At 37.5% G+C, this 25,194-nt stretch overlaps 1 protein-coding gene across 9 annotated transcripts; it reads left to right on the top strand.

Moving 5' to 3' along the window:
• The first annotated feature begins 195 nt into the window (after nt 1-195).
• Nucleotides 196-25,194, top strand: zbtb32 (zinc finger and BTB domain containing 32). 9 transcript variants are annotated; one of them, XM_057350758.1, is made up of 6 exons: nt 196-360; nt 754-829; nt 14,080-15,065; nt 19,695-19,795; nt 22,831-23,004; nt 24,693-25,194. In XM_057350758.1, the coding sequence occupies exons 3-6, from the start codon at nt 14,158-14,160 to the stop codon at nt 24,920-24,922; spliced, it is 1,413 nt and encodes a 470-aa protein (XP_057206741.1). In that variant the 5' UTR covers nt 196-360; nt 754-829; nt 14,080-14,157; the 3' UTR covers nt 24,923-25,194. The 9 variants fall into 9 exon arrangements, with proteins under 9 accessions (XP_057206741.1, XP_057206744.1, XP_057206745.1 ...); XM_057350761.1 differs by lacking the exons at nt 196-360; nt 754-829 and adding an exon at nt 7,249-8,062; XM_057350762.1 differs by lacking the exons at nt 196-360; nt 754-829 and adding an exon at nt 8,585-9,497 and having other exon boundaries at nt 22,834-23,004.

Below are 25,194 nucleotides of genomic sequence, written 5' to 3'. Positions count from 1 at the left end.
ATAACATTTTCTTTTGGAATCACTCCATTCCTGCTGGATTTTAGGGATTTTCCGAAAGTTGTGTATCCACACTGCAACATCTGAAACCACTTAAATGCTTTGGCTGTGTGTGAAAAAATCTTGAAAAGCATGGACCTGTTGTTTTCATTAAAGGGAAAGTTCATCCCAGATGTAAAATTCTGTCACCTTGTTTCACGCTCATGATATTCAAAACCTGCAACACAGATATTTTGAGAAATGTCTCAGTGACTTTGTGTCTATGGATGTCGATGTGGTCCAATGTTATTACCAATGTTCTTCGAAATGTCTTTTGTGTTTTGCAGAAGAAAGAATGTTATACAGGCTTGGAATGACATGGGGGTGAGTAAATGATGAAATAATTGTCATTTTTGGATTAACTCTCCATTTAAGCTTCTTTGCAATTGATTTTGGCATATCCATTATTATATGCAACATGTGGTGCACTGGGTGGACAAGGGCTGCTTCAGTTTTCCTTACCAACAATAATAATTTGACAGCTTTTCCCGCCTTCCTTCCAATTCTGGCCTGTCATACATTTATCACTAAACCCAATGTATAAACTATAACGTCAACTATAAAAAAACTATAAAAAAACAAATCTGTATCAAAGCAACATGCATTCAATCTATAGTTTTTATCGGAATGCGTTTCCTAGGAATCAAACCCACAACCTTTGCACTGCTGTTGTACTGTATGGATTTAATTGGCATGGCATTGAACTTAACCCAACAGGAACTACATGCACTTCTCATGACATCCTTTGACCTGAAGATGAGGCCACACCACACGCAGACAACCTCAGAATACAGTACGTATCAAGAAGCATTTATTGCTGCATGAAATGGAAAATCGCATTTCAGTCGTCACACTTCCCGTACATTGGTATTGCTGACAGGTAACCAAGCTGGTCTCCATTGGTCTCTTCATCTCGCTGCATCAAACCCACAAATTACAGCGAATTTCATGATGAACCATGGCAGGAGACTTCCCCGTACACCATTCATTCATGACACTTTCAGTGCTCACTATATGTTTCTTGTTTTCTCCGTCTTCTGCCTCTCTCGTTCTCACTCTACGTTTCTCTTAACCACAACTCTCGACATTCGTTGCTTTTTTGACTGGCTTGTGTTTATTACTCTGGGCTCTAGTGAATGCTGTGGCAGCCAGGAACTGCTTGTCATTCATGCATTTTGTGTCAGTCTTAGTCATTTGTTAAGGCGTTGCTTTTGAAAGTTAACAATTATAGAGTTTGGTCCCAGACACGTTCATTTTCTTGATAAGGACTCAATGGCATAATATACGTGTTATGCACATAATACTTAAAACCAGAAAGCATCTAATAGGGCCTTGAAGACAGTTTAGCCAAATGAGTATATTTTGGCTCCTTTGGGATGGCTAGCATGCCATCGTATGTACAAGAAACATGTCACACTGAATGGGGCTGTACAGAAATGTTTCTGAGAACCGATGATGAACTGCGGAGTTGGTGTAGATGTTTTTCATCTGGACCGTTACAGGGGGTCTCCTTGCGCTCCTTTCTGCTTTATGCGTACACCGAACTTTAAGACATGTTGATGGTGTTGACTCACACGCTAGCTTCCTAGAATTTTAAACAGTGGCCTATTTAATTAAACCTTTGAGGTGTGTGACCAGTCCACAGTTGACCTGCTTATGTGGTTACAAATAGCTGTAAATATAGCAGATTTCTGCAGGTTAAATAAATATTTTCTGTATAACTGTGTACTTCAGCTCCTCACAAAAATGAAAAAGAAATGTACATAGGTCTTACCTGTGCGCTTTATATTTTTGTCCATCAATTCAGGAGGTTTTATTGTATGTACTTTCTATGTACCTATGTACTGTACCAAATATTATGGATATTAATAAGATGCAGGGTAGAGATATCTGTCTTTCCCCAGTAGATAAGACTTGGTCCCAGACGTTGCTGCCAAGTGGGGATACTTTCCTTAATAACACTTCAAAGCGACTTTACTATTTCTTTAACATGCTTTGAATGTAAAACTAGCTGAATTTGATCATTTTCTGAAGAAACATTTATTGTGCATAATTTCATGACGCAGAAGTATTGTGGGTAACTGGATGTGCATGTTGCTATGTGGTTGCTGGGTGTCCAGGCAAATGCTATGGTTTTATGGATTACTCACCATCCCAGACAACAACATAGTGTTGGCCCAGATCCGGCCCACATCTGGATCTGGTCCGACGCTATGTTGCTTTTTGAGTTATTCTGCGGTCACATTCATATTTAATTCAGGAAACACAAGGTCCTGAGAAAAAGTTTGCATTTCGCTGTGTTCCAAAGGTAAATTCTGATGAATTCTTACTTGCATATTCATAACATCTGACAACATGGAACCAATCGAAGATCAATTGTGACCTTTTCAGTCGAAGGAAATTCTAATAACAATATCATTGCACAGTCCAAATTTGTGCAATACAGCTTTAAAATAATGAAAACATCAATAACAGTGTAAATATGTTGGCATCAATAATGTTTTTAATCAACGTTTTGCTGTCAAGGGCTCTCCATAAAAATGCCACACTCTGAAAGTGTAGTGTGACCACAGAATAAGTCAAATTCAAGCCAACTTGTATGACATAAATTGTTCAGATTTTTTCTTTTTTTAGAATGTATTGCAATCGTTGAGATCCATAGTTAAAACATGGCCCTACCAACGTCATAGTCATGGGTTCAATGGTATACCTCAAATGCACTGTGAGTTAAAGCGTCTAGTATCGAAAAGAAGCGTGATGAGCGCTGTTAATACAAATGTTTACATGTGTGTGAGTCGCTAAGCAACCGATAAATCTGCGAAACCTGTGTATAATGTCAGGACAGCTTTTTCTTCTGTCAGCTTGATCGCTTTGTTGTGTCTTTAGCGTCTGCAATAAACCACTTTTTTATCCAAAATTCTTATCAGAGGTGGCTAATACTTGAGTATTTTTACTCTCCAGTACAGTTTTGTTCCTTATCAGTGTTTTTACTTTTTACTACATTTTAAAGCATATGCCATACTTTTTACTCAACTACATTTAATAAATAGGTTCTTTTACACTTTTTTGACATCTAATACTTAATCACGCTAACAATCTAGTACGTTCTTACTTTTACTGAAGTAACATTTTTAAGTAAAACTACTTAAATACCGTCCACCTCTGGTTCATAGTACATTAATAATGAGAACATGATGTATATCACAACCTAGACCAGCTGGATCCAACTTCAGCCCACAAATGAAAAAAGAAGTAGTAACACTGCAGAACTCCAGAAAAATGCCAAATGCTTTTCTCAGAAACAAAAAGGGATGCGTTTTCTCCTCAATTTTACCTGCACACGCACCGCACCACGCATGCATATCACACGTATGTGTTTGCAAATGATGCAGGTTATTTCAGAGTGACTCAGCTGCGTGCGGGGTGTCGGTCAAAATTGCGAGTGTGCAAGTGTCGTCCTTGACTAATATGCAAACTATGGCCTTTGATATTAATGTCAAGACCCTTTACTCACTTAACCGGTGGCCTCTGCTCTCAGACTGCAGTGCAATGACATTTAAATGCATTGTGCACACTACAGCCATTATCTGAACTATACGTGTGTTCTTCTGAAGGTATGTGCTGCCTGTGGTTTGTGTAAGGCTAGTCTGAAAACAGAGTTCTTCCTGGATCTGTGTTGCTATTTTTAAAATGATTTCATGCTTAAAGCTAAAAGTACGTACATGCATTGTTTTTCTCATTGCATTGCTTTGTAGGATACTTATTAATAGTAGGAAATTAATAATAATGCTAATAATAATTATTATAGTAATAGTGGTAGTAGTAGTATTAGTAGTGCATCGCTATGGTAACGTGCATATTTCTACCTCATCTAACTAATAAAATCAGTATACAGGGTTCAAAGGTTAATACATTATATAACATAATGTATATACTGTATACTGATTCAGTGATGCAAAATATGTTTTGCTACTTTATAAATACTTTTTACATTCCTTTAATTTTGTTTGTTTTAGTGAACATCTTGGGTTGCAACTGTCAATTTGTTTAGGATTTATACAATTGATAGATTTCAGGGAAAACCTTGTACTATTTAAGATATGGACACGAATGATTAATTGTGTGGCTTTTTGAGGAGGGAGGTGTAGAGACCGGAATCTGAATTTGGGGGTGGATTTATTTTTTGGCTTGAAACAGGAAGCAACAACCTATAAAGTGTTTTCAATCTGTAACTTTTTTTTATAAAATAGACAAAACTCAGTTATCAAGTGAGTGCATGAGAAACTTCTTACCCAGATTTGCAATTGAAATCTTATATTGATGATTTATAATTCAAGCTGTCGGATCTGATTTCGCAGGAATTGTCAGTTTGATGTCATTTGTGTCCTACCCACGTAGCCTAAACATACATGCATAAAGTAATCTGCAATTTCATGTTTCAAACAGAGATGGCGATAGAGAGACCAAAGCTACAGTTAACAGATACCGTTTCAAACGGCTTCTCTTTCATATATCGTAAATTCTTTTGAATGTATTCACATTGACGCACATGTTTCTTGTTAACATACAATATAAAGTAACATATGTATTGGTTGAACTTTCAATTGGATCATCTTCGTTGGTGTTTTACATTTGGTGAATGACATTACTGACCTCGTTTCATGGAAAGAGGACATTTTCTTTATAAATACACTCTAACCTGACACATTTAAAGAAACCATGAAATGAAAATCTGAGTTTTGTGTTAGCATATAAATGCTAATACACTCCTAACGTCAACAAAATGTATCCTTTAGCAGATAACTGTGGTCGTCTTTGCTCATACTGATTCAATTCCATAAGACAAGAAACTGATTTAAGCTTAAAATGTTTTAATGTGTATTTAGAATGACATGTAGTAGGCCTATGAAAGAAATCCTTTAACCCTTTTATGCCCAACAACCTCGTTTAGGATAAGTTTCCTATGTTTCATTGCTGTATAGCAGGGCTAGTCAACTGGCGGCCCGCAGGCCAAATGCTGCCCGCCAATCATCAATCATGACCCAACATCCGATCCATTGGTACAGACTTCTACTTCTTTTCTACGTTCCTATCCCCCCAAAAAAAATCTTAGCTTCGTATACTGTGAAAGGCTGACTGAGACCAGTTGTAATGCACCTATGCATTGTTGTTCTTTTGTTGCACAAATTGCTTCTACTGTTTTCCCCCTACTTTGTACATCGCTTTGGATAAAAGTGTCTGCTAAATGACTAAATGTAAATGTAAATCTTAACCTGTCTTGGCCCGCCTTAACATTTCAAATAAGTGGAGAGACTTGAAGAATGGTGTGCTTTAAGACAGTGGTTCTCAAACTTTTCGTTGTAAGGCCCCCTTTGTGTAGAGTGCATCGCTTTGCGGCCCCCCAAATAAAGACTTATAATCTTAAATTTAACATTTTTATTTCAACAAAAACATATGGGGTTATACAATGCTGAAACATCAATTCTTTTATTTTTCTGATGTTTGATTGCATAAAATCTATGATCAATTTCTATATTTCATAAAATGCCACAAAATCTGTGGCCCCCCCTGGATCCATCTCGGTCCCCCCCCCCCCGTTTGAGAACTACTGCTTTAAGACATGCACGTCCTGAGACGCCACATCTTTGAAAGTCCAAAATGCTGCTACATTCGATACAAAGGTAATTCCCGCGGTTCATAACGATTGACGTCTTATAAAGCGATTTGATCACTCTGTCCAAGAAACGTAACATTATTTACAACGTTATAATCGGCAATCCACAGCCACAAGCAGTCGGTTTGCGCAAGGGATAGGTCGCGTTCCAAAACGCATCTTGTGCCCTTGAAAGTAACTGCAGAAAGGGCACTACACCACGTGAAGTGTTATCTCAGATAAGGGAAAAACTATGTTGTTTTTATTACTGCATTCATTATGTATGATTTAAACAGCTATTTATGAAAAAAACTGTCCATCTCCCTCCAGAACTTGCATTTCAAACTACAAAATACAATTAAAAAGACAATATCCATAAAGAAAAGGCACAAATACTGGATGCAATGTTTGTGTGCATGTTTTAATATATGACCTACAAGTAACAGCATCAAAAACAGTATAAAAGGAACAAAATTCAATAAACAATAGAAATACAAAATAACAGAAGAAATTAGGATATGGTAAAAAACTGGGCCGCATCCTATTTGATATATCTGCAATCTGGCCCTCAAAGAAAAGTAGTTGAAGACCCCTGCTCTACAGGGTATGAAAAACAAGATTCAAACTTTTTTTACATGTTTTTAAAACGAATTTTCAGATGTCCACTTGAGTATAGAATGATACACTTGTGTCCCTTGTTGATGTGCAACTATGCCATCAAAACCCATGCATACCCAATAAATGGCTTTGCCAAATAGTGACAACTTTTCATAAAAAGGAATGAAGGACATATGTAGATATACTGCAGACGGAGATACAGAATCTCATTTCAGAGTGAGCACATCTACAGTGAATAGGTTAAGTGGTGGGGAAAGCCTCTTATAAAAACACATCAGAGGGGGAGAGGTGAGGATTGGAGTGTCTTTTCAAGGTGATTTAGCTTCTCTGAGGGGTTTCACTTGTTGTAGTACAGTTTCACTGTGCATCACCAGGTTCATGTGGCTGTGAGAACCGTTGCGTACAGTATGCAAAACTTGACATTTCTCTCAAGGAGTGGGGGGGGCTGAGTCTGGAAATTACTGGACCATTAAAGTAGCAACTGCTAAACCAGCGACCGGTGAGGTTAGTCTCACTACAGAACACTCAACCTGAACGTGCCCTGAGAGAATCTAATGCTTGAGGAGACGAACAGTTATACGCGTGTCTCTGGCTTTTCATAGTTGTGGTTTCTCGAAGTTTCCAGTTGAAATCCAGTTACAGACTAAAAATGATGTAGTTTGTATATAGTTTCTAAAAGCTCTTGTTCAGATTAATTGCGCAGGACAAATCATATATAGCAAAATAAACGCGGATTTTTTTTTCTCAGAAAATAAATGTGCAGGTCCTTATGCATGCTGTTGCGTTAAATAACGCAATATATCAAAACAAAAAGCATCTCTGAGGAAATTATGCAACTTTTTTTCTTTTTTGCAAAATTGATTTGTTGTTTCAACTTAAAAAAATGAAGTTACCCGGCTGCCTTAAAATTTTGAGTTAATTCAACGTAAAAATATTAGTTTTGTATTTGATGCTAAATTGTTATGTTAACTAAAGTTGAGAGAACTCAAAATTTAAGCCGAGTAACCTAATTTTTTAAGTTAAAACAAATGATTTTTACAGTGAATTTTGCCATTATTTTTAACAAACGGTTGCTACAGTATTTTTTTGTTACTCTCTCTCTTTTCTGTTACTCTCTCTCTCGCTCTCTCGCTCTCTCTCTCTCTCACAGATTAAATCTAAAGTTCGTTTTGCCTGAAAACTGTTTGGTAGTAAATCCTTCAAGAACTTCATTTGATACTATGATATTATATTTTACTCCTTTATTGTATTCAAAAAAACTGGTTATAAAAGCATTGATTAAATAAAAGTAATCAAAGCTGTGCAATGAAAACAACTCGACTTTCCATGTGATTTAAACCCTGTTGCTTTCATTATTATTCTTTTCATATTTAGTCGGCATTGAAAACAAGAGAGAGTTTGTGATGTCCAGGTACCCTAACACACAACAGATAAATGAAACGCGTGTATGTAACAAGCATTTCTTCACTATGAGGTAAGTGTAACTTTTCACAACTTGTGTTTCCATGATTGAACAGCATACGCTGATAAAGATTTCCAGCCTTCGCTCGGATGACTGATCAGATAGCAGTTTGCACACCTTCACTTTCATTTTCGCAGAATGCTTCTTATCTGGCGCGTGGAGATGCCCATGAAGCTTTGATGCATTCACTTTTGCAAAATGTGATTATATCATGGCTGTGGTGCCACAGAGGTGTCTGCCAGAATAGCCATGTGTGAATGTGTACGTGTTCAGAGGAAGGATGTTTCGGAGAGGTAAGGTGATGACAGGAAAGGTGATTCTTCAACAGTTTCACTTGTGGCCAGAGAAACAGATATCTCTTCATCGCCTTTAGTCCTTAAATGGCTGTTTTCCACAACTTGATATTTCGTGATCATGGAACATGGGCGAGAGTGGGCAGATGACAGACGTGAAGCAGACATAGTCACATCAGTGCTGGAAAATCTTTGGGCATTTGGAGGCAAAATTGTTCGATAACCTACACATTTGTGATAGATTGTTAAAGTTTTCCATTTCCATCTTCCATTAATGTTATTAGTAATAGAGTCATTTCTACTATCATGTTCAAGTTTTTTATATTATGACTTTAATGTATTCAAAATAAAATATATGCTAATTTAAGACTGCGACGCTAGCCTAAAATAGATGCTTAGTTAAAATAAAAAGTATGTAAAAACGTAACATGTAAAACATGATTTATTATTAATACTGTAGTATTGTTTTACATACATCATTTAATTGTTTTAAAGAAGTAGCACACTTCAAAATTTGCCCCATTGACTTTCCATAGTCATTTTTATTCCCTTTGATGGAATCAACTCTCAAATCCCAGCACCTTGGAATCAATTCCCAGCTCTAGTTATGCCCAAACTGATGGCATCAGAGAAAGATTGTCACTCCAGAGCAGAAGTGCATATTTAGATTTTGATAGAAGTTACATAACCTTTGGTTCGACGTGTATTTTGGTACTGTATCTGTCTCGTTTTAAAACCCTGTTGACGTTTCTCAAAATATCTTCTCGTGTGTTCCAAAAGAAATGACAAACAATTTTGTTTATTTTTGGGTAAACTGTCCTTTTTCAGTCCCCGAACTCGAACAGATATTAGTCCTGTACACCATCATAGTCCGATATACGCTTACACCGGATTGACAGGAATACAGAAATAACAGGAATGATAGTTATTTCTAACACTTCCCAACCTCGTGGCTACAATCTAAAACCTGGTGGGTTCTTTCAACCCATGGTTGGGTAAAATATAGACAAGTCTGTTGATTTAAATTCACCTAGAATGGATCCACGTTTGACCCAGTCATGAGTTAAAACGCATCAAATGTTCATTTAAACCCAACAGTTGGGTTTTGTCCATATCCAACTGAAACAACCCAACATTTTTAAAGCATTTTAGACTCATCTGCAGCTTTGCGTGAAGCGTTAGATGGCCCGATCAGTCAACAGATGCACTTGATTTCTAAAGCAGAAAGAAAGACAACAAGGGAAAAAAGAGCAATGACAGATGACAGAGGTGTAAGGGGAGGGGCTGGCTAGAGTTTAGAGGTGGACTTGACGTGTCTCACCCACATGCTGGTTTCTGCTGGTCGATGGCATCACTGGTTGAGGTCGCAGTGAGCGCAAGTGCATCTCCGTGCACTCGCTCGATCTAGATCGCAGCCTCCACCTTGAGAGCTTGGGTACGTCTTTGAAACTTTCTGTGAGTCATGTCGTTCTTTCTTTTCCTCATCTTGTGTCTGTCTCTCCTTCTCTCTGTGTCTCTGTTCTCCTCCTCCATCAAGAAGTGCATTGTTTTCTACAGTATATCAGGAAAGACATCTTTTGGTTACAAGAGCATTCGTGCAAGCTTCAGAGTTTGTTGAGGTCTTCACTTCGCAGGCCTGGAGAGGATGTGTCACGGCAGACAGGTTTTCCCCTGTTACTCATGGGCGTCTTTTTCTCGCTGAGCCTTTGTCTCTGTTTTGTGGGCCTGACCGATGCACTTTTGCAGCTTTTAAAGTTGTCACCTGCGTTTGAACTGTATAGGTGCCTTCTTTACAGGTGGGCCGATAAAGCGTAGACTGTTGTGACCAGAGCTAATGCCTGTTGTAGGACGATCATTTTGACATTTTATTACATCGTAGAAATGAGGTAGGGTGGAAGAAACGTTCGATTCGGCGATGGGACGGTGTGTCGCTTGTGTGTCAAATTGAATACGCTCACTTTTAAACATTCAAGGGCCTGCAGGACAGGTAAGCCGCTTGTTTTCTGTGACGCACGATTTGTGCTCAAAATTCTCATTGTCATATTAGTCAGATTTGTCAGTTTCATTTGAATGATTCTCATGCTAAACTGAGAATTCAGCAGCAATTGGTGTTTAAAAGAAGTGGGCGAAGAAAGTATACGAACTTATGATGCGTCTTCCTATCCGATGCAAAACGTCACATAAGAATACTTCTCAGAAATGTGACCCTGGATCACAAAACCAGTCTTAAGTAGCACGGGAACATTTTTAGTAAAAGACAAAAATACATTGTGTGGGTCAAAATGATCGATTTTTCTTTTATGCCAAAAATCATTAGGACATTAAGTAAAGATCATGTTCCATGAAGATATTTTGTAAATTTCCTACCTTAAATATATAAAAACTTTATTTTTGTGAGTGGATGGTCTGCCACAGTGCCCCTGATTAACAACTTCAAAGGCAATTTTCTCAATATTTGATTTTTTGGCGCTCTCAGATTCCAGAGTTTTAAACGGTTGTATCTCAGCCAGATATTGTCCTATTCTAACAACTCATATATCTATAGAACGTTTATTTATTCAGCTTTCAGATTATGTAAAAATCTCAATTTCGAAAAATTGACCCATAAGACTGGTTTTGTTGTCCAGGGTCACAATAGTTTTTAGAAAGTAAGGTTTTCAACCAAGTCGCTCAGGGTTGTCAAGGCTGTCAAGTCTGCCAATCATAAAGAACCGTTCAACTCTATTTTTCTAATTGCCAGAGTAACTGCATTCAAGTTGTTCTTGTTTCTAATTCTGCACATAATATGCATATTAATATTTTATTTTATTATCTGGAATATGCTACGTTTTTCATTTTTTTATTTACAGTTTTCAAATTTTCTCCTTTTTGTAGTTGATAAATCTTCACGTACATGCAATTACGAAGCTTTCACGACGCAATCACCTAAAGCAAGTGCGTGTGTTTTCGACATCGCCTCAGTTTGGAAATTGTCGTTTTTTTGCTCGCTCACATTAAATGGTCTTTTCATGCAGAAATGACTGAATCGACATTAACATACTCTATACCTGTTTTATTTCTATTTATTCTATAAATAGATTTATGTATTTTTTTGTGTGTATTTTTCTTTCCGTATACAGTATATATACACTCTTAAAAATAAAGGTGCTTAAAAGGTTCTTCACGGCGACGCCATAAAAGAACCATTTTTGGTTCCACAAAGAACCATTCGATCAAAGCTTCTTTAAGGAACCATCTCTTTATTACCTTTTTATAATCTGAAGAACCTTTTTTTGCACAAAGAACCTTTTGTGAAACAAAAAGGGTCTTCGGATGTTAAAGGTTCGCCATGGAACCGTTTAGACAAAAAGGGTTCTTCAATGGCATTGTAAAGCACCTTTAGTTTTAAGAGTGTATCTACATATTTATATATTTACATATTTATATTTAGGATAAAGTAGCAGATGCTTTTATAGACAGAGATTTACAGTATCCTTATTACAGCGACAGCCCATCTGCTGCAAGCGGAAACACACGATTATTATTCAAATGTATTTTAATTAAAAAAACAAGCAGTGTTATAAGAATAGACATGTAATTAGAGTTGTGGTAACGCAGGGGGTTGTGCACATACGCTGCTGGTTAACAGTGACCAGGGTTCGAGCCCGCTTCAGGTCATGTCCCGATCCCATGCTCCCTATTCTGTCTACATTATGCTTTTCTATAAGAATAAAAAGGCAAAAAGAAAATGCATCTATTTCTTTCCTTCTTTTGACCTATGTACGCATAAAAGGGTTAATGCATTTTTGGTTTCTACGCTTAGCACTGTTCAAAGCATATGACTAACAACCAGTACAGTATTATGACATTTTTCAAATGAAACGTGACTCATCAGCTTTTGTTAACACACAAGCTAATGCTAATGAGCGAACCAACAAAGAAGTCTGTATTTTAGTTTGGAGCCAATTCTGTTACTTGGTTCCCAAACTGTAAAAATGTTAAACTACTGTACACCTTATGCTTGTGACAACTCCTAATAGTTCAAATTAGGACGGTTGTGCAAAAGATGTGATCTGCGATATTTTTTGTTGTATTGGAATAATTTGCATTACGTGTGTGTGTGTGTGTGTGTGATGCATGTTTGTGTTTCACTTTAAGTCGGTTTGGCATCAATTCTAGTAATTAGAAGATCGAACATCGTCATCTCAGTACAGTATTTTCCACACAAGCCGTCACCACTGCGTCTGAGCTGAGGAGGAGTGATTGTATCAGCAATTTGTTTTTGTCTGCGCTCGATACGGTACTCTTTGTTTTATCGATAGGGAAAACAAACAAAAGGTTGGGGTTGAATACTTTCAGACGTCGATGGCTTACAGTCATTTGCGATATTTGCGTCTGAGATGTTCTGCGTTTCGTTTTACCGTTCTCATGTAATATTGTCAAGACTGTCAACGTATAAAAACGTTTTATTTCTGTGGAATTGCGTGGAATTACAATTCTGCCTAGAGTTCTTTTGTTAATCCTGCGATCTTCTGCGTCGTAACGAAGCATTTCACTAGACACCACAACACAATGCTACTACAGTAGATGCATATCTAAACCAACCTACTGTATGGCTTTGATACTGTTGTTGTTGATCAAACAAACTTGAACTCTTACGAGCCTCAGCGTACCGGCATTAGTCACAGTTTCACATTCTGAGGAGGTCTGTGGCTTCATCTCAAGGCTCCACAGCAGAATTTCAGAGCTGACGCAAAATGCGAAAGGCCCTCGGCTTTTGACGTGGCCAGACGCGGCTGCACCTCCGCTCTCGGCTCTTCTCAGACAATGACATTCTAGTTTATGGTTGGATGTGTTCTTCGATAGAAATGATTAAAGGTGGCCAGACTTTCATTTTGTGAATTACATGTCTGATGGCTGAAAGTAGGTTAGAGGTGTTGAGACATTGGTGAGTTCAGAAATACCCTCTCTGTTCATGCGAATGTGTGTCTGAAATTCAGTGGAATGACCTATATTACATGTGCGTATTTAGCTTCTTTCAAGCTCATTTGAAAGATACTCATGCCTTTTTCACCTTTGAAAGAGTTAGTAACAAAAATACTATGATAAAGGTTAAGACTACAGTATGTGATCCCCTTCTTTATGACAATCTAGAGGTCAGTGTCTTCTGTTTGCTTTATTGTTCTCCTAATGTGACGGAAGAATGGCTTTGAGAAAGCTGTTCATTTGAAATTGCTAAATGCTTTCTGATTTGGTAAGTTTTTGGTCCGTTTATTTTTATTTAATCCAAGTAGCTCTTCACATAAAACAAATGGTTAAAAGTTGTTTATCAGAAAAACGATTCATATAAGAATGTATTTAATGGTAAAATGTTATTTTGTATACGGACATGTGCATCTTCGATGTTTAACAATTGAAATATTATAAAAAAAATACATGAGTTAAGTTTATTTGTGATATGAAAAGTTTGTTTGCAAAAACAGATAACGCCGTTTTAAAAATGTTTTCAAAAATCATGTTTTTATTGTGTTAGATAACTGTATTTGTTTTAGTTATTATCACTTTTTCGAAAACAACCCAGTTGCAGTTTGATTGATATTACTTGGAATGCACAATAAACAAAAATATGATTGTTTTTTTTAAAAAAATGAGTTATTTGCAAATGAACTCTTGATATGTTATTTTAAATAACATTTTGCAAATATGTTAAATATTTTTCCAATGATTCAAATATGAAATATGATGAAAATAAGGAAACATAATGGTTATGTAATTTGGGGTGTTGACGTAATAGAATTTGCATTTGAATATTTTTCATTCAATTTGGCCATATATAAAGTGTTCATTTGTGTTTTTTTGTTTGTAATTTAATGAAATCTTTTGATGTCATTTATAGAAAAACATTTTCCTTCAACAAGAGTTTCTTAAGACATCAAGCCCACTTCCCGATCTTTCGTGTCTTCAAGTGATGATTTACTTTTCAGATTCATTCTCTGTTCCCCAAACAAACTTAACCTTTATTTTCTATTCCTCCAAAGGCTGAAATGAGATTTCTCAAACCCGATCACGCCACTCCATCCCCACCATTCCATTTGTCTTTTCCCATCTGAGCGAAGATGATCCGCATCCGTAACCCTCACCACGTGCCTTTTCTCCATCAGACGGAGCAGCTCCGCGAGGCGGGGACCCTCTGCGACACGCTTCTCACCGTGGAGGGCCGTTCGTTCAAAGCTCACGCTCTGATTCTGGCTTTGGCCAGCAAAAGACTTCAGCGTCTGTTAACAAAGCATCACGGTTCAACGCCGGGGTACCGCTGCGCTATAGAAAGCATCTCTCCCCACACCTTCAAGCAGATCCTGGACTACGTGTACAGCGAATCGGTGGAGGTGCCCAAAGGTGATCTGCACGAGCTTCTGAAGGGCGCTCAGTACCTGGAGGTGGAATCTTTGGTTGAGCAGTGTCAAGCACAGCTTAGGAGACAAGAGTCTCCTATCGAACAGAAACAACGTTCACCCCGAGATGACAAACCGTACGAAGACAGTCAGTTGTCAAAAAAAAGGCATTCGTGGGACGAAGACCACCTTGAAGAAGAAAGTTCAAATAAAGAACACGAGAGCCCGAAGAAAAGTTGTTCTGTGTCTCCTCAGATTCTCGCATCCTCCAGAGAGACCGCCGTCGCCACCACAGCTCCGTCTCCCTCCCCGCGTCTGTGCTGGCCTTCGGTTAGCCCGTCTCGAAGCATGGTGTTCAACTGCAGAGAATTCATGACCTTCCACTCTCTCCGCACCTCCCAGCACATGTTGACGTATCCGTACCCCACCCCAGTCTACCCCATTCTCCATCGCTCGCTTCACCCCCCGGTCCCTTCTTCAGTCATGGGTTACACGGGGCTGCTTCACCCCTATCACAATCTCATCCACTCTCCTCAGCTGTCTCAAGACAGCCCGTTTATTCAGGGCCTGCGGGGAAAGAGCGCCTCTTTTAATGCCGTTCTAACAGGATCCATGCCTGAGGATCAGGAGAGGTAAGATTTCTGCATTTATAAATTGAATGAAATATGATTATTTTTATGTGTAGATGCAATTTTTATTTGCTGTATGCGATATGATAGATGGAACTGTGTTATAAGAAAATGATGGAAATTGTCAAACTAGGTAAAAAATTAAATAGTTAAAGGGACAGTTCATCCAAAAATAAAACTTCTGTCAGCATTTATTCACCCTCGTGTTGTTCAAAAACGTTGTGGTTTTATCTTCTGGAACACAAAAGAAGATATTTTGAGAAATGTCTTAGTGGTTTTGTGTCCATACATTGGAAGTCCACGGAGACTTCTGTTCATAGGCGTAATTTGCGGGTGGATGGGTGGGTCATGTCCCCACCACTTTTTGCCAAAGTCAATTTTGTCCCCACCACTTATTGGAAGAAATAAAAAATACGGAGCGTCTATTTACCGTGCAAGTAGCCCGCTTTGTAAGCAGAGGCTATTTATACTAACTTCGCCCATCAGTTTCATATTGGAATAGACAAAATGTAAGAAAGGCACACGGAGCTTAACTGCTCCCCTGTCGTAGAGCGTAAAACAAGTGTTATCTCCTTCATGTCGTCGTGGGTTCGCGACTGCTCTTTGCTGAACTTTTTCCCTATCACATATCAGATTGTAAAGGTATTTATTTTTAATAAAATGATGAAAATATTTGAAAATGGCTGTTCAAGTCATACATGTACCAAACATTTTGCGCTTAATTGCACTTTGGTGCTATACAGTATATTCGTCCTTATTGTTCTCGACATGCGGTTGCTATCGCCTATTGCAAAATTAATTACATTTTGATACTTGATAGAAAACTCCAATAAATGGAAAAAGTCACAACTTTGTAGTTTCATGAGTTCAAAACAAAATTTAGAAAGTTTGTTGTATATTTGTAGCCTATCAGGCAATGCCCGTAGTAATTAGTGAAAATAAGATTTTTTAAAGATATTATTTTCCATCTGTTTCCCCTGTATACTTGAATGTTTGTCCTTATTAGCAGGGGGTTGTCAAACACCAAATTTTTAACATGGGGAAAACACACATTCGTTTCAGTAGTTTTTGTTTCATCACGAATTAATACGTTTAATTACGTACGGCAACAGCCATCCTTACATATAATAAAGCACAACATGCTTTAAATTATATATTGATGAAAACATGATATAGTTTAAAAACAAATGGAAGCAGATCTGATATGTGAAAATTTAGAATAGTGAGATCAGCGGATTCGAACCTGCTTCACGGCAGCATGCGTCTTTCGCACTAACGTTACACCACTGAAGCCGTCGATAAAGCGGCGCAGTTTTTATACTGTTTTCTAGAGGAGTCACCTACATGTTTCGCGCTTGTGATGTTCATGAATATTCCCAACGAGTTCTTACAGAAACAATTTATTAAAGTATTGTTTGTGTCGTCTTTGTCCCCACCACTTTTCAAAACAAAGTTACGCCACTGCTTCTGTTTGGTTACCAACATTTTTCAAAATATCTTTTGTGTTCGACACAAGAAAGAAAGTCATACAGATTTGGAAAGATATGAGTAAATGTTGACAGAATTTCTATAAACACAGCATTATAAAACCATTATGGGTTATGCGGTTCTTTCTGAAAAACATGCTATAAAAAACCCCAAAACTCAACCATCAATTGGGCCATCGGTTAAACTAATCTTATAATATTCACGTTATTTGAACAGGAAGCCACAATGTAGTCAGCAAACCCCATTAACCTGGTAAACTACTTTTTCACCAATCATTTACAGTCATAACCAAAAGCGCACACCCTGAAAACTAAACACGCTAACGTTATTTTGTAACTGTATTTTTGCATCCGTTCGGTTGATAATTTGTGCAGTTAATAAATATTTCTAATGCAAGTGCATCAGAAAAGTTACTACTATGTTAATGAGTTCATGAGTTTATTTACTCTTGTAAAATTTTATTTTTCCTGTGCGGAAGATAATTAGGCTCTCATTTGACGTTCAAATTTTGCGATTCCTACAGCAGTTGCAATTATTATATCAAACAATTATTTAAAATGTATTGAAAAGAGAATTGCATTTTATATATAAATGATGTTTGTCACTAAAAGTACAAATGAAAAGGGTTATCTAAATGTAAAATAATATTTTATCATATTTTATTTTATCTACACTGTTTTACACAGAAAGTTAAAAAAAGTAAAATCTAAAATTACGAATTTAGGAGATATAAACTTACAGATATGCGTTTACCTACAGTATAGCATTCATGGCTAACTGCGCACATCTTCATACTTGTGTGTCCTTGCATATGTATATGTGTGTGTGTGTGTGTGTGTTCATGTTTGTATATCCCGGTGGGGACCTAAACCTGAATGCACACCAACACATGGGGACTCGTGTCACCGTGGAGACCAAAATTGAGGTCCCCATGGGCAAAAAAGCGAATAAATTGTACAGAACAATATTTTTTTTAAATCTAAAAATGCAAAAAGTGTTCAATGATCTTTGTGTTTAGGGATAGGGTTAGGGATAGGGGATAGAATATACAGTTTGTACAGTATAAAAACATTACGCCTATGGACTGTCCCCACGGGGATAGTCAACCAAAGCATGTGTGTGTGTGTGTGTGTGTGTGTGTGCGTGTGTGTGTGTGTGTGTGTGTGTGTGTGTGTGTGTGTGATATGCTTGTCTTTCTGTACTTTCCAACAGACACATTTTCTCCAGGCAGCCCCCTTGGTCCACCTACAGCACATGAATAGTCTTTCAGGTTCCTATTAAAATGAGGGAAACTAATAATCTCCTCTGTTTAAGATGCAATACCATCAAACATTGTGATTTGACATTCGTGCACAAAATATAATAATGAATTGTAGGTAAATATGCAAATATTCAAAACATTAAAACCACTTGAATGTCTCTAAAAGGCATTTGAGCCTCCATAGAAGACATCACACATACTGGAGTGTTTTGGAAAACAACATTTTACTATCTGGGCCGAAACGAAGGGAAGCCCCCGAATTGTCCCCGACTTCACGAACAGCAAATCTGAAAGTCAGTCATCCACCCTCATAGCAGGATATTCTATTTCTGGCTCATTTTTAGGCAAAGTTGTTCCACTCCAAACCTCACACACACAAACAGGTGCTCCGTTCAAACAGAAATCTGTTTTCTGCTTTTGCTCAATATGTGCCGAAATGAAACAACCGACGTATCCATTGCACTCAGTGGCAGGCGCGCACAGAAAAACAGTACCAAACACCCACACAGAGTTAAGATTCGATAACACATTTCACGGTTAACACAATACTGTACGCGTAACATTTGAATTGATGTGAAATCTATGAATGGCCTGTGGGTACGTGCATTGAGCGGCTTGCTGTTGATTTATCTTTTCGGAGATCAATCTTTGAATTTGTCCTTTGCACTGTAGATGCATTGCAGATTGTTCTCCTCTGGCAGAGGAAACCAGTGTCTGCGAGCTTAGTTTCCTGCTGTTTGAGCACAAAACTTTTGCTCCTGCAGTTTTAGTCAGAAGGAGGGTGATGTCAGTCGAAATGCAATGGTGTTTATATAGAGTATGTTTGCGTGTGTGTGCGTGTGTTCATAAGCGCTACTTCATCAACTAGACCCAAGGTGATTTTCAGTGCACATCCATTTAGCAAAGTAACCACATATGCTATTCAACATTATGGACTTGTTGCATGATGCCTTAAAGGGATAGTAACCCTAAAATAAAAATTCTGTCACCATTTGTTCACCCTCATGTGGTATATGAGTCTTTATTCGTTGCAACACAAAAGAAGATATTTTGAGAAATGTCGGTTTTGTGTCCATACAATGCACTGCAAAAAATGACTTTCTTACTTAGTCTTTTTTTCTTGTTTTCCAGTAAAAATGTCTACAAATTCTTGATAATAATCATCTTGAATTAAGGTTGACCTTTTTCTTAGTCACTCAAATCAAGATTATTTTTCTTACCCCATTGGCAGATTTTTTTGCTCGTTTTACGCACAAATTCACTGACATTTCATATTTTTTTACTAAAAACAAGACTTATTTTCTTAGGTCAGTTTGCTCGTCAAGAAAATGCTTCTTGATTCAAGAATGTTTAGACATTTTTACTGGAAAACAAGAAAAAAAGACTTAGTAAGAAAGTCATTTTTTGCAGCGTGGAAGTCAAATGGGGTTCAATGTTATTTGGTTACCGGTGTTTTTCATCTTCTTTTGTGTTCTGCAGAAGAAAGAAAGTCATGCAGGTTTGTAATGACTAAATAAGGGTGAAGAAATGAATTCTTTTTATGGAAAATCATAATTTTCGTCCGCAAAATTCATGCTGTTTATTTTTCAATACATTTTATTTGTTCATGTGTATCTTACAAAGTATGATTCTTACTGACCCTCAAGTGTTGGTCAAAATGATCTGTGGTCTTAAGCAGATCACCAGAATGTGTGTAAATGCAGCACCTGAGGTGCGATCAGACTGAAGGTGTGACTTGTGTGACCAGATCAAACAAGTGGTTAAAAAACACCTGTCAAATGCTCAATGACTCATTTCAAGTTACAAGTGATAGCTTATATCAGTTATGCGTGGAAAATATGGACATCTTCTATTAAGAATAAACATGACGACATTTTCCACAGGAAGCCGAAGGTACAAGAGGAGAGGGAGATATGCTGCAGATACTGCGGTAAGACGGCCCTGGAAAACCCCTGGAGGTCGATGAGTGGTTCGACAGCCTCAGGTAACATGTCGACTGCATGCACACGTGTGCAATCGTTAAACGCAATCATACATGCAACAAGAATGCACGACCAAGTTGATTCGGGTGCATACGGTGGTAACATACAGGCCTATCCTCATGATCAGAGGAATGGATGCCCGCAACAGGATGTAAATGTGGTGTACTGTATGTATGGTATCGCTGCAGCAAGTTACGATAGATGTTGCCCGTTGCCTCCCCTTCCGCTGACAGCTAAAAAGAAAGGATTGTCAAAAGTAAACATTTTTTGAAACGCAGATTTATGAATCTGACAAAAGCACATCAGAAGCAACCCGGCGCATAATATCATATAAGCTAAAGACTTATAGATTGACAGATATTTGAAAGAGTCACTATGTTTATTGTTGGCTTTTAAAAGGAAAGTTCACCCAAAAATGGAAATGCTGTCATCGTTTACTCGCCCTCGTGTCATTTCAAACCCATTTCTGCGAAACTCAAAAGAAGATGAACCCATTCACTTCTATCGTAAGGACACAAAACCAATGCAAGTCAATAGGTACCGCCAACATTCATCAAATGATCTTCTTTTGTGTTCTGCAGAAAAAACGAAAGTCATACAGGTTTGAAATGACAAGAGGGCGAGTAAACGATGACAGCATTTCCATTTTTGGGTGGACTACCCCTTTAAGGCAAAATGTTGAACGCTCCCTCATTTGGATACAAGCATCTGCTAAGTGAAGGAATGTGAATACTTTCCCATTAAAGGATTTTTTTTTTTCAAAACATTTTTGTTTAATAATTAGCTATCCATTATCTACAGTGGCTTTAGGTGTATTTCGATAGACCAATCTCACTTTAAAATACTTGCGTTTCGTTGCATAACATACAAAATATCAAGTGGCATCTGCAAACAAATGATGAAAAAACCCTTTTTAAGAATTCAATTCAACCCGTTTTACAATTGACTTTAATGTCTCAAGATGATATTATTTATCACCTACTGTATGATGTCAGTTGGTCTCCATTTCACACAGGTGTCATAGCAGAGGAACCACAGGTGTAGCTTGTATTTTTAAACTTACATCTTTCTTGAAAATAAAGGTTGGCTGGTGTGATATTTTGCTTGGGTCATTGTATATAATCAAAAAAACAATAAACATAGCTGAAACATGATGTGAACCCATGGAGGTTGTGCTTTGTATATCATATACTGTATAAAATGAAGGACTGCTGAAATCATTCGACCCTTAACCTGTTAAACTAAAGTTAAGAGGAGAAAACTGTGGCTTCGGAGAACAGTCCTGTGGTCGAGCGCCTCTTTGTATACAGTACCAGAAGAGATGCGTTGACTTTTTGCTGTAGATTGGTGTTAGAGTCGCTTTATGTGTGTGTGCGTCTGAACTTGTTGTGTTGAGAGTGATAGTAACACATTGTCATGAAATGTTATCTCTGCGCGAATAAGTAACATATTTGATTTGTTATATATTTTTGAGAGGTTGACAGATAATGTGACATTTCAATGGTCAATCACCTTCAGCAGTTCAATAGTGAAAACAAATGCATGAATGCGTTTCACATAGTGTCTCACTTTTGAGGCTAATCATTATTTAAGAGTTAAACAAATGTTGTTTAAAATCATTTTAAATGATGCAAGAACACTGCTTAACGTTTCATATCAGTTGCAATAAAACCTTAAAGCCTCCATAAAAATCTCTACAAAATAAAACAAATGCATTTGGCATCTCATTGTTCGATGGTAAAGTCAAGCGCAAGTTTCTGCAGAAAAACATAACTGTGCTGCATCCTGGGTTAGTGTGTGTGTGTGTGTTTGTGAGTGTGTGGGAATGTGTGGGTGTATATTTATAGATATATGTGCGCTCACTGTCTGTCATGCTTGTGTGTGGTCACGTATATGTCTTTGTTTCAGCGTGCTCACAAGTGTAAGGTTATACAAGCTTGCATGTGTCCAAGCGATTGTCACAAATACATTTTTTTTCGTGCATATATAGGCACAAAATGTGTTAACCAAGCGTTTTTTCACATTTTGAGCTGTAGGAGGATGTGGTGTGTATGTATGGACAGGGAGAGGTTTAAACTAGGCCACACACCAAGAGAGAGTTGCCACAGGATGTGTTTATCTAAAATTGGGCCCCTCGGCTTCGCACTTCCAAACTATGCCCTCTGCAAAGTCTTTAAAGGGGTAGTAGTCCCATAAATATGAATTGTTTTGTCATTTATTCATCCTCATGTCATTTCAAACCTGTATGGCATTCTGTCTTCTACAGAACACAAAAGATATTTTGAAGAATGTCGGTAACCAGACAACATTGACCCCCCCCACTGACATCCATTATATGGACACAAAACCACCGTGACATTTCTCAGAATATCTTCTTTTCTGTTCCTCATAAGAAAGAGTCATATTGACATGACATCAAACTTTCTAACATCCCTCAACCTCCAGTCCAAAGTATTGGTACTGGATGCTGGCGGGTCATTTGTCATTTTTTCATTTAAAAGCGCACCACTTCGCCAATATTGTACTTGTATTTAATTCTCATTCTCATTTTAATTTTGTGTTTTTACATTTTTGAGTGCATTGTTTTTTATTTCTCTAAATAAAGCAAAAGGCACTAAATGCATGTTCCCATTTGCACTTAAACTTGCCCCAAGCGAAAAAGAAGAATTGTGGTTATGTGGCGTTTCAGCAGGGTGGAACGGTCACCATCACCTCCATCAGTGCATTAAACAACACACATTTCACATAGGTTAGGGGCCAGAGATGTGACCAGATGAGAAATCCCCATTCGATACCTTTGACCTGGTGCTCTCTGATCATAATAATGTACCTCAGGTCATTATTTCTGTCACACGTTTATAAGAAGTGTTGCTGCCTAAACCTATTTGAGAGCTTGGTGTTGAGACCAAAATAAAATTGTGTGTGTGTTTCACTTTATATTTAACACCTTGAAATACAGTTAAGCGTATTGGTTTTAACTTTACCTGGAGTACAGCAGTAAAGAGGTAAAGAGTTACTCTCTCTTTCTGTGTTGCAGCAGGTTCAGGTGAGCCGACTTTCCGATGTAAGTTTTGCAGTCGAGGAGGACGGGATAAGCGATCTCTGCGGCCGCTCAAGGGTCTCGGAGGAGAGAAGCCATATCTGTGTAAACAGTGTAGCAAACGGTTCAGTCTGAAGCACCAGCTCGACACACATCACAGGGTACACACAGGTACAGCTCACAGTTGTAAGCCATATCAGCCAAAACAATCATAAAAGTTGTAATGGTTTTAATGGGATTTGTCTTAGTTTTAATGGAAACTGTGATGGTTTCTATACTGGTATGTGGAAAAACTGGTATGTGGAAAAAAAATCATAAAAGTTGTAATGGTTTTAATAGGATTTGTCTTAGTTTTAATGGAAACTGTGATGGTTTCTACTGGTATGTGAAAAAAACTGGTATGTGTAAAAAAAATCATAAAAGTTGTAATGGTTTTAATGGGATTTGTCTTAGTTTTAATGGAAACTGTGATGGTTTCTATACTGGTATGTGGAAAAAACTGGTATGTGTAAAAAAATCATAAAAGTTGTAATGGTTTTAATAGGATTTGTCTTAGTTTTAATGGAAACTGTGTTGGTGTCTACTGGTATGTGAAAAAAACTGGTATGTGTAAAAAAATCATAAAAGTTGTAAAGGTTTTAATGGGATCCCTGCTGAAAAACAAAATAGAAACCATTAAAGAAATTATAATGGTCTTAATGGGTTTAAAGGGATTTGTATTGGTTTAAATGGAAACTGTAATGGTTCTACTGGTATGTGATGGATTCTATTGGTGGGATGTTAAATCCTACTGGAATAATGCCCAAAACACACTACAGAAAGGCATTTTGTAATGGTTTAAATGGAAAAAGCTAATGGTTCATAATGGTATTTTATTGTAAACCATTAGAATTTCTGTAATGGTTTCTGTTGGGGTTCTATTGTTTTTTTCAGCAGGGTTAGTTTTAATGGAAACTGTGATGGATTCTACTGGTATGTGTAAAAAATCATAAAAGTTGTAATGGTTTTAATGGGATTTGTCTTAGTTTTAATGGAAACTGTGTTGGTGTCTACTGGTATGTGAAAAAAACTGGTATGTGTAAAAAAATCATAAAAGTTGTAATGGTTTTAATGGGATTTGTATTAATGGGATTTGTCTTAGTTTTAATGGAAACTGTGATGGTGTCTACTGGTATGTGATGGATTCTATTGGTGGGATGTCCTACTGGAAAGATTCCCAAAACACACTACAAAAAGGTTTTTGACAAAAAAAGTGTTAATGGTTTATTGGAAAAAGCTATTGGGTTGTACGGGTATTCTAATGGAAACTGTTTCATTTCTGTGATGGTTTCTATTGGGTTTCTGGTTTTTTTTCAGCAGGGATATTGGCCCAAAAATCATAAAACCATTACAGTTTATAAAAAAGGCTTGTGCACTTTCTATAAAACAGGTCTTGAATTTTATGTGTTTTGATGCCTGAAGGGTTATTAGCAGCGATGCCACAAAAGAACAATTTTTGTTCCCCAAAAAAACTTTTATCAACTTTAAAAGACCATTTTTTCTTATATTTAAATATAGTCTGCAGAAATGTACCTACTACAATCAGCTTTTTGTGCAACAGAACCTTTTGTAGCACTTTTATTTTTAAGAGTGAGAAATAATTTGTTCAGGTTCATTAACCATGCTAACAAAGAACCTATTGAGCCTTTATTTTTCGCAATATTTCCTGCTCATAGGTCATTTTGCAGGCAAACATCACATCTGAAGTGTACAAATCACTGTTTCCCATGGAACAGATTTCCTACATACGGTCTAGTTTACATCTCCTGTGAGGAATAGTAGGCCTATACACTCAGGTCATTTTTGCATGTGTCTTACAGGTGAGAAGCCATTCGAGTGTCGGCTATGTGGCCAGCGTTCACGCGACTACTCTGCTATGATAAAACATCTGCGAACGCATGGTGGTGCCACGCCATACCAGTGCACCATGTGCCTGGAGTTCTGTAGCAGCCTGGCAGCCATGCAGAAACATCTGAAGAACCATCCCACCCAGGATTTCCCTCCAGACTGGAATCTGAACAGCACATATCTATATAACTGTCACACCTGAGCATCTTTACAATGTTAGATGTTGATTTTTTTAATGCAACTTTGATATTATGAATATATTTGTTGGTAAAACAAACAGAGCCCTTAGACAAACATCTTATAATACATGCCTGTGGACACCATGGGTTACCTGCTCGTTGAAATATTGCAATAGCAAAAACAAATTGATGTTAATTTATTGAGCTGATGAAACGTGTGCCATTTATCTGAGCACTCACTATGTCTGTAATTTTTATAGCGTACACAATGTTTTAATAAAAGCATTATATTATT

Source organism: Triplophysa rosa, linkage group LG14 (genome assembly GCF_024868665.1).
Source record: "Triplophysa rosa linkage group LG14, Trosa_1v2, whole genome shotgun sequence".
Classification (NCBI taxonomy): domain Eukaryota; kingdom Metazoa; phylum Chordata; class Actinopteri; order Cypriniformes; family Nemacheilidae; genus Triplophysa; species Triplophysa rosa.
This window is presented reverse-complemented; position numbering and strand designations above follow the sequence as displayed.